Source organism: Hevea brasiliensis, chromosome 18 (assembly GCF_030052815.1).
Source record: "Hevea brasiliensis isolate MT/VB/25A 57/8 chromosome 18, ASM3005281v1, whole genome shotgun sequence".
In the NCBI taxonomy this organism is placed as follows: Eukaryota; Viridiplantae; Streptophyta; class Magnoliopsida; order Malpighiales; family Euphorbiaceae; genus Hevea; species Hevea brasiliensis.
The window spans coordinates 9,994,228-10,004,804 of record NC_079510.1 but is presented as its reverse complement, the minus strand read 5'-3'; the positions used below and the strand labels follow the sequence as shown (position 1 = coordinate 10,004,804).

The 10,577-nt window shown below is 34.8% G+C and overlaps 1 protein-coding gene across 3 annotated transcripts; it reads right to left on the bottom strand.

The window, feature by feature from the left end:
* Positions 1-1,359: 1,359 nt before the first annotated feature.
* Positions 1,360-9,713, bottom strand: LOC110655639 (lysine-specific demethylase JMJ13). Of its 3 annotated transcripts, XM_021812041.2 has the most exons (12): positions 9,280-9,713; positions 7,101-7,485; positions 6,259-6,415; positions 5,962-6,181; positions 5,045-5,098; positions 4,884-4,963; positions 4,489-4,766; positions 3,955-4,350; positions 3,700-3,830; positions 3,424-3,570; positions 2,975-3,262; positions 1,360-2,188 (listed from the first exon to the last, which is right to left on the bottom strand). In XM_021812041.2, exons 1-12 carry the CDS (start codon positions 9,280-9,282, stop codon positions 1,826-1,828), a joined length of 2,502 nt encoding a protein of 833 aa, XP_021667733.2. In that variant the 5' UTR covers positions 9,283-9,713; the 3' UTR covers positions 1,360-1,825. The 3 variants fall into 3 exon arrangements, with proteins under 3 accessions (XP_021667733.2, XP_021667731.2, XP_021667732.2); XM_021812039.2 differs by having other exon boundaries at positions 3,424-3,830; XM_021812040.2 differs by having other exon boundaries at positions 2,975-3,259; positions 3,424-3,830.
* Between the last annotated feature and the right edge of the window lie 864 nt (positions 9,714-10,577).

The window sequence follows — 10,577 nt, the reverse complement described above, 5'->3', positions numbered from 1 at the left end:
ATGATGTCTTAAATTTTTTTATAAAAAAGTTTGCGTAAATTTTATTTTTTATAAAATTAGTAATACTCCTAAAAATTTTTAAAATATTGAGACAACAATTGATTTTTGAGAAACTACTATTATACTATATCCCTAAAAAACTTTAAAATACTTATTAAAATTTTATGAGGCCTAGAGCCTCATAAAATTTATATAGTAATAATTAAAAAAATTTTAATATTTTAAAAAATTACTATTATGTCCTTAAAAAATTTTTAAAACTCAAGGGGCTCAGTGTCCCCTTGGCCCAAGTGTAGCTCCGTTCACGAGGATAATACAATAAAATATATTATTTCTTTTAAAATTTTTGTAGCATCCACTCAAATTATCATTATTTTAATTAATTAAATAATCTATTAAAAATCACTCTCAAAGAAACCTGGCTGTTTCTTTCTTTCGTATGGAAATTGTTTAATATGTGACTCCGAAGCACAAAGGAATGTGAGATCGTGAAGGAAGTATCCTCTCCTACCTTAAGAAAGCTTGATGCGTCCTTGAGAAGACTTCATTTGTACCCAACACTGACTTCAAAAGTGACATCATGATTAAAAGGTTAACCAAACATACCTAGTACAAATGCCAAATTACCTTTCCCTGAAGCTGACATAATTCCGGATCACAAAGGGGAACCCCATCTACAGGTGCTTGGTAATTTCGTTGAATCGAATGCAAAGCCTATGATGCTATCTTTATTCAGTTATTTATTTGAGCATACAAAACGATTTGGATATAACATTATCATTTCCAGTTCACTTGTGTCAATTCTATTCGTATGGTAAATGCAATAATTTGGCCAAGGTCATGCCATAGCTGGAAATTATAATATGACAACAGCATGCAGGCTATTTAAATTTAACTTACCTACTATCAAAATCAAACTCGTGTATTCGCCAAGAAAGAGACGCATAACTGTTAAGCGTGCGGCTGTCCATAGAAAACCACTTTGATACTGAGCGACAAGTTCCCCCTTTGCAGTGGCCAAAAACAATTGACGGTGTTAGTTTGATTCCGTCCCAAACCCCAAGCCACACATAAAGCACAAAGGACCATGTACGACATCAGGAAATTTCCATTCGGATTAAAACTGCGTCCTAACGACTTGACACATGGAAGGGCCCAGCTTTTCTTTTTTTTTTTTTTTCTCCTTCTAACATTTTCAAATGATTTCACACCAACCAAACTTGTGGATAGAATTCAACCAACAAAAGAACAACCCCATTCCTGTTCAATCCGTATCACCTTACTACAAGCCATTAATGAAATGAAACTCAGAATTTCAATGCACAAACCAATAATAGAATAGTAAAATAAAGATGGATATTGGAGAGAAAAAAAGGCATTTCTCTGCATTTATTCAAGTAGTCGATTGCTACAAAAAGAATAAAGCACCTAAGAGGAAGCAGCAGAATGACCTTGGAGGAGTAATGGGAATACTCACCTTTCCTCTCAAGAATTAATTTGGCTGATAAAAACAAATTTACAGAGTTACTAACCAAATTCTACTTTCAGCTTTTGCAGGAAGGTTCTCCTGCCAAAGACGGAAAACACCCTGGCTTGAGAACCAGAAGAATCACCATCCGTGCAAAGTGCCCCAAATTCGAGGCCTGCACAAAGAATAAAAATTTCCTAAAGTTGGTTAATTTTTACTGCTGCTCCCACAATCATTTGGATTTTCCGTGTTGTTAGAACCCCATTAGAGAAAATATAGTTAGCAGAGTCAGGCTCTAGATGATGCTCCAGAGACAGGCCAACCAGTTTCCTCATCAATCATCATGTTATATAAATGTCAATCTAACCTGCTCTCCGACCCTTGAAATGATGGGCCTCTGACTTTAAGACGCTTAGGCCCCATCTCTATAGGGGGCGGTTCCCTCATGGTCTTCCCCAACTCATGCGGGAACTTATCCAATCTCTGGTTTTCTTTATCTCTGCTCATTGTTTCATCACTGACCAACTTTTTGAACTTAATAGAGATGGGAATGATACTTCCCCTGGCAAACCTGTCTCTCCATGTACTCTCTGGAGCTTCCTTTCGATGTAAAGTGGATAAAGAATTGTGATTTGATTCGTCATCAGTTCGGCTGCATTCTGTTGGCATTGTTTGACCATATCTTCTTTCAAACTGAAGCTTCTTCAATCGTTTCAGCCCCTGTTTAATTGAACAAATACGAGAGAAGATAAAATTTTAAAAATAAATTAGAAAATAAATCAATGTCCAGAAAAATAAGTACAATAAATTTCATTTCCAAGATAACCAAAGCAAAAATAAAATGACCATGCAAAAGACAACCCTTATGCCCAATTTCACTTCCGGAAAAAAACACACCCATACACACAAATCCAAAAGCTCTCCGATTGATTCACTAAAAGCAAATGTACGTCTTGCTCTCTAGAAAATTTATCTCAGATGCAACTTAACCACTACGCTCTAGTTTTATGCTCAATGCCCGTTCCAAAGCCAGCTGAATGCTTTTCTTTTCTTATTCTCCTCTGTTCCTCCAGTAATTTGTTCCATCATCTTTTTACCCCACTTCTGACATTAGATTCTCACATATATACAACTCAACCTTCCCATTTTCATTGAGCTGTCAACAACAGCATTTTCAGCTTCCCCATTTTCCATTTTTTGGATGGATAAGGCAAAGATTTTATTATTGAGTGTCCACAGCAAGATATAAAGGAATTGTTGAATAGAGGTTGAAGGATGTAAGCAAGTTGTGATGGATCACTGTATTGGAGCTTGCAACTCAAATAGAAAAATAAAGGTTTTGAATTGACAAAAATGGCATTGATAAAAACAAAAAATGAAACACGGTCATTTATGAAAAATAAAACTGGGGAAAATACTATCTTGCCCACACAGTGGACAAGTATCCAAATCATATATTACTAAAATAAATAGCAAATATAAAATGGCAAAAATACAGTACTATACCTGGAATTCAAAATTCTTTGAAGAAGCATCATCATTCACAACTCTTTTTTCCACTTTGAGAGAAGACCGGCGCTTGACCCTAAATATCTCTGAATCAGAATCATCACTTTGATGATCTGCATTAGGTCTAGCCTCTGAATCATGAAGATCACCATGCTGGGTACTACTTGCGCATTTCTCATGAGACAAAGGGGATAGAGCGGACTCGTGCATGTCCTGTGATTCTTCATCAGAGAACTTTGTAGATTCAGGATTCCTATTGGCAAAGTCAGCCCACCCCTTTACCTTCTAAACATATCACAAAGTGAAGGAGGGAAAAGAGCAATTCATTAATTATAGTTCTAAAACACAAAACTATTTGTATTTCACTAAAAAGGAAGAGGGAGAGGGGAGGGGGGGGGGGAGAGAAATTAGGCGGCAATTTTGGGAATAAGAAAGCTGAATCTTACCTTGTTGGCTGCTGAAGAGCTTTCAATCAGTTCTCCAGGAGGGCAGAGTGTAGATGCAGAACAAGCAACAGATGTTTCTGAGACTTCAGGTCTATCATTTTCAATGCCACATATGAATGTGGACTGGCTACGATATTGTGACTGATCCTGAAGTGTCACAGCAGTCTCCATGTTAAAGTCAAAATTTATCTCACAATAAGGAGAATATCCATCCTCTATAACACTCAGAAATTTGTTTGATGCTGGATATGAATACAAATCATCCCCACTTCTTACTTGCTGTTGGATATCCTCCAGCACTCTATCTTCCTTCTCAAAACTCATGGCTGCAGCTTCCATGGCTGAAATATCCTCCCTCAAAAATAATGTATAATTTCTTCCGCATGAAAAGTTAAGTGACTTAAAATCTGGATAGGTTATCACGATCATCACAAGAAATCAAAAAACACAAGATCAACGACAGATTGAGAAAGTAAAGAGACAATACACAGAAACACAAATGCACATCAGCAAATATGTAGCAGACCCTACCATGACGAAGGCACACAGGATGCATTTCGCAGCTGCAGTTAAGGAAAGATACATAACAGTCCCGTTTGCATAAGCTGCAGAGAATAGTTCCATAGGTATTTCGCAAAAGACCAGTACATGCCCTTGATTTCATCAGAGACCATCGAGCATGATGCAGGAAACGCATCAGTTTGATGAAAGAAACCTTAATGCAATGATGAGAAATCAAGTCTGCAGATGAATAATCTGAATCTTCACATTCCAGGCTCGTAGAGAGAATCATAGCTTCTTTGCAAAGTAATTCTTCGTGGGGAAGAAGAGGCACCCTGTTAAGAATCGCATATCGCCAGCTAGCAATAGCTCCCATAGGAAACCAATCACCAATCGCAAAGTTCACAGCCTCACCACAATTAAAACCTATACATTTACAAAAGGAAAAATGCAATTGCTGTAATTGTGCTGTTTTAAATATTTCAAATTAAAGCTTAGGGAAAAGGGTATGTTTCTATCATCAGTTTCCAGCCTCTTTGCAACTGAAGATCAAAAGTATCTTACCATGGCTAAATCCAGCATGATAAGCTCTAGGGAAGGTGATAACGAACTCCCCAGGCTTCTGCACAGCCTTGTACACAGGGACACCATGTTCTAACAATATATTTGGAGGAAACAAAGTTGTTTTCCCCAAAAGTACATCAAAAGCTCCATCCTCCCCATCAGTTGATAGAATATCATGGGTATAAACATGTTCCCTGACCACTTTTTCAAAATCTAAAGCTGCATGACCTGGAACTCCATACCATGTTTTTGACGCTCCACAGTGATGGTAATTAATACTGCCATAACAATAAGAAAAATAATTAATAAAATCTTGAAAACAAAATTTGCCCAGAGTATGAAACAAAAGATACTGTCAAATGTACAGACAATAGGTGTTAATGCATATGACCTACCTATATAAATAATGATCTTCCACATGCCAAGCAAACATACTAAATAACATTCCTATGTAAAGCATGGGATCTGTTACCCCCTGAAATATCCATAACAAAAGTCAATAAGTTGCAGAAAGTATAAATATAAATATCTAAAAGGATATTTGTAGTCTAGTTACCGGAATAGCTGTACCCAAAAGACGTAAAATGGACTTCGGTAGCTGTGAAACATTCTGAAATCAAACAGAGATGAGATTAAAATAGAATAGACATGTATGCCGTAAAGAGAAAACAAAGGAAATCTCTAAGAAATCACTAATAACAGGAAATTGCTTTTAATGAGTAACATTTTCCCCAACAGCAATTATTTATTTACAGAAACAACAACTGAGAGAGAGAGAGAGAGTTACCATCATGATAATATGAAGAAACAACTGACAAATTATGTAATTCTAAATGGGATAATACCCCACAAGAAAACAACACTCTTTCACTAAAATTATTTACCTTCCTCCTCAGGACAAAGCACCTCTCAGAAAAGCCTATTACCCAATTATGGTCAAACCTTATGCAACATGACCAGTATGCTGTATTATATCGTATATCTGTTACCAGAAAGAACATCTCTCCACTTTACACACCATTATTCCCTGATCAATAAATATATGAGTTCTACCTGAATCCCATATACCACAGCTGCCAAAACCCTGAACCAGGTCAAACTTGCAAGGATCCCTCACTGATTTCTGGTCAGGCTTGAGTTAAGAGAGGGCTTACCCAACCAACTCCTCCAACCCTCTAAGGGAATATTCTCCCAGCAGTTTTCATATTGCACACTGCAATTAAATATACTTTGATCCATAGGCCATCTTACATTTGAATGGTTGTTAGATCCTCCTCCAAGTTAATAAAACATGCAAAAAATCAAAGCAAGAAGAAAACTACAGGTAGCTCTACTAACCACATACAACTAGTTCTAGCACCCAGGTGAATTCACTTTTCCTACCTTATTTTTTTCATCATGCTAAGATTAAACAGGTGTCATTTCATCAGAAAAACATGCAGGAAATGATAAAAGAAAAAGTGAAATCAACACCTTCAAATTCCATTTGCTATTTCCAAGTGGATCACTGACAGATGATGAAAAGGCACTACCATCAACATCGCATGCATATTCAACTGTTTCTGTCTTTCCACAAGCAATTTCATGCCAAAATTCTTTTTCCAAGTATGTTTCAGGAAGACAACTGGCACTGCAGTATCTACGGGAAAAAATCTTGTTCGCCATTTTCTCAAAATCACGAAACGTATAGTTTCTGAAAAGTACACCGACATTTTAAACCGGATAGAACATTGTCAACAACTATATTTACTTTGAAGTAAGAAAACTCACCTTCCACTCATGAAAAAGGTGACCCTGTCATCAGTATCCCACTCAGCAAGACGAAGGGGTTGCACTCTAGTTGTGAACTTGAATCCTGCTTTCTCCCGCATCAATACAACCCCAGCTGGAACAGAAGCACTCAAAGGGGAAACGATCTTGCATATACCTGCACATTCACAAAGAGAAAAGGTGGATCAAAATTAGACGGGCATACCCAAAATGTAACAGTCACACCTGCACCACCCTGCACTACTGTGAAATTGTTTATTAAAAAAAAGCTAGCAAAAAAAATGGGTTATATGTACTGTAACAACTGCAATGGCCCTAGCAGCTCGACACATGTTGAAACAACCATAATGGCCAATGGCCATAACAAACTTTCCCGTGTGATTCTCAAAATATCTAACAATAGGCCAAATACAAATACATAAAAGCTATCATTCAAAATTCTGCGAAGTGCAGCAAAATGTGATACCTGGGGGAAAGATAACAAAGAGGACTAAGACTTCCAAAATTCAACATTTCTCATAACAGTAATGTTTGAAAGGCACTCCTACTAAGACGGTAAAATGGAGTACTAAATTGCACTGATAACTAAGAAAAAAGAAGAAAATAAGATCAGCTGTAGGTATGCCACCTTTTCAGCTGTGGCGTGTAAAAGTCTATGGACGAATGGAACCACATTACAAAATCAGTGAATAAAGGTCTAGGGCAATTCTTCTGTAAGGTCAATTTTCAAAATCAATTTGCTAAAGAATTTTACAGGAACGTTGATTCTAACCATCCCATTTGCTAGTACTTCTCATTAAGTGACATTTAAAGAAATTTGCCACTCAGCAAAGATTCATTACCATATCTTAAAGCTTCTGGAGCTATTTTCTGTAAATACACCAAAGGATCCTCAAACTCCTCCTTTGTTGGATGGTATACAGGGCATTCCGTGATTTTCTCAGTCCATTCCAAATCACTTGTATCAAACTTATCGACCTTTCGCTTTGAAAAGGCATCCTTCCCACTTGGAGCACCATCGGATGGAACAAATGATTCCACATTTCTGTGTAATCTAATGCCACATGAGGCTGAAGCCCTTAAAGCATCACCTCCACTTCTACTCATCATACCAGTGATGCCTACAGTTTCGCTGACAGTTTCTGATTTCATTCGCTGAAGTCTTTTACGCTTCAGAAACTCTAACCCATTTCTAGCCTCTTTGGACAAACAGACCCTTCCTTCCACCTGTCAAAAAAGTAAAGCAATATAATAAAACTTGATAGCTTTATACTTAAAATAGAAAGGTGCTGTCATGTACAGACCAAAAAAACGAGAAGGATGAGGAGACCACTAGAAGAATCATGTTAAACAATGTAAACAGAGTTATAATGTAGTCAGTAATAAACAAACAGCTAACTCATTGAACCATACCAACCAAAGATAAATTAATGTAATCAACAAGTGTGCAAGCACTCTAAATTAGCCTCGTACCAGAACATCATTTCCTAACAAGTTTTCAGCGGAGGATAATTCATGAAGGAAAAAAATATATATATTAGCACATCATGCTTTAGCCCATAAGCACTATAATTGGTGTTTAACCATTCAAAATTAGTAATGAACACATTAACATCTATCTTAAAGCATTCACCACAACTAATGATTTAAACACCCAAGCTAAACATGGCCACATCAACCTCTTCCATTTTCATAAGATTCAAAGGCAAATTATGCACTTTCATACATAATTACCAGATTAAACCATAAATGTTAGGTTCTACATATACCTTAAACCATCATGTAAGAAGTCATGTCAGAATTCGACCAGCATGATGCATAACTTCTACACCATGCATTCCAGCAGACATGAAACTAAATTTATATTTCAACCATAACTTGTCTAATGCAATAATTTAAATTGCAATGTACCAAAACAGAGTGCATCCTGTCTGACACACTAGCTTCTATCAAGAATAAAAATGAAAATCAATGTGCCCAAAAAAAAGAGCTAAAACAATATAAAAAGTTAAAAATAAAATTGAGAACTACACATCTAAAATTGAAATTATGAAAAAAAGTCATAAAATTATCACAACCAGAAAATCATAATTGCTCTAGAAGTTAAATATATAGCAAAAGAAAAAAATTCCCTTGTATATTTCCCCAAATCATACAATGTTACCAGCCAACCTCAAATGACAACATCAATTAACCACTTATATTACCACAATCAAAGAAAGAAATGCACGCTTAATGGACCCATCTATTGTGAGTCAAAATGACTCGATTAATCATTAAGTCTCTAATCTCTATTTTCACGATTAATCATTAAGTCTCTAATCTTTATTTTCATTTCATATGATAAAATGAACAAATTAACCCTACTCGCTATATGACCATTCCGACTCTGTTTAATTATTATTCAACTCAAACTTTTGACCTTTATCCGGAGAAATTTAATGCATATTCAAAGCTAATATTCAACAAATACCCGCGTAAACATAAAAGCCAAAGTATGCCCGGTAACTAAAAAAGCAGAATCGGAAAATAATAGTAATAGTAATTGAAGCAACTTCTTGATCATCTTTGCATGCAAATCATTCACCGATCGCAACTAAACCCCAAGAAAAAATAACGAAAAAATAATAAAAGCTAAAATCAAATTTTAATTTTCTAAAAATCCATAAAAAAAAAATTTAATTACAAATAAAATAAGAAAAATATAATCATCTTCTCTCACAAGTATTTAAGTAACAGAAAATGCAAAAGAAACAGGTTTTCCACGAATCAAATGACCAGAAATGGGAGATTTAACAAATCAAACGACTTCCTAAATATAGAAATACAAAAACAAGGGCAAAAATTATCAAAAAAATTGAAGAGACCTTTGCATATCAGAACAATGTTTTAAGATCTGAACGATAAAAACTTTAAGACAACAAATTCAATAATAACCTGCAAAAAAGAATGTATATATACAAATACCAAAAAATGGATAACTATTTCAAAATTTACACAACGCATATATGCATCGCATACCATTTCATTCCGCAGTCGCGCTCTATCAGCCTCCGTTTTTCAAGAAGTTTTAACTACAAAACCAAGTCCAGAAATCCAAAATCCAAACCCTAGTTCACGATCTTATGCATCAAAAATTCAAAACAGAGAAGCAAAGAGCCCACATTTTCTGAAAACGCGCCAAACAGGAACAAACCGAGTCAAACTCAGAGATCCGAATCGTTGTCGATACGAAATGGAAGCCACACAAATCGGCGAGTCTCAACTCAAAAAAAAACAAGCGGTTTTCCGAGAGCACACGGAGGCTGTCGCCGGACAAATGAGCTGTTTCCCGGCGATAAGAGGAAGTTTTCAGGTGGAAGGTATCTAGAGAGAGAGAGAGAGAGAGAGAGAGAGAGAGAGAGAAAGAGAGGGGGGGAGAAGAATAGTAGATGAGAGAGAGAGAGGAAAGGAACGGCTTAGAAAACCGAAAAAGGGCTAAAAGAGGATAATTTATAGTTTTATAGTGCAAAATAATTGCTTTATTGCAAATTTTTTTTACAATTTTTTTTAATTTAATGAAATAAATAAGGAGAGAGAAAAGAAATGTGAAGGAAAGTGGTGGTTGTTAGGTGGTTCAACCAAACGCCTGCCGTCCCAAACGCGTTTCTTTTGGGTTCGATTTTCTCGCGTTTCGCTGCTTTTGGAAGCTTTCCGTTTTTAGCATTTGACCATTTTGACCCCTTTAAAGCGGCTTAATAACCATCCAATGTCAACGGGCCAAAACCTTGTTCTAGTATTTTTCTTTTTTTATTTTTTTAAACAACGTTCAGTCAGTAAAGTTCAATCAAATAATTATTAAAAAATTATTTAAATATATAAATTAATTAAATATAATATATATTAGTATAAATAAATAAATTTAATTAATTAAACTTTAATATTTATTACTTTATATTTATATAAAAATATTTAATTTTAAATATTATTATTAATTTTTTAATAATTATCAGTAATACATCAGAAATTTAGAAATACAAATAATTATTTTTAATATCTATGAAATATTAATTATATAATAAAAAATAAATAAATTATTTCAAAATTTTATTATAAAATAAAAAGATATAACAGTTTGCTTGCAATAATAAAGATAAAATGAAATTTATTTATTGAATGTAAAGATTTTCTTTTAATTTCACTGTGGATTAAAAGTTAATAAAAGTCTCAAAATTTTGAACAAAGTTTTATAATTGATTTTTATAGATATATAATATGATATTATAAATTTTAAATTTTTAAATTTTTTTAAAATGTAGTAAAAATAATTTAGGATCATT

Excerpts from the sequence above, each read along its gene's own strand:
- LOC110655639 (XM_021812039.2), bottom strand. Across the intron at positions 4,767-4,883 it reads GAAGATCATTATTTATATAG|TATTAATTACCATCACTGTG; the intron begins GTAGGTCATATG and ends TTGTTATGGCAG. Across the intron at positions 2,189-2,974 it reads CAAAGAATTTTGAATTCCAG|GGGCTGAAACGATTGAAGAA; the intron begins GTATAGTACTGT and ends TCAATTAAACAG.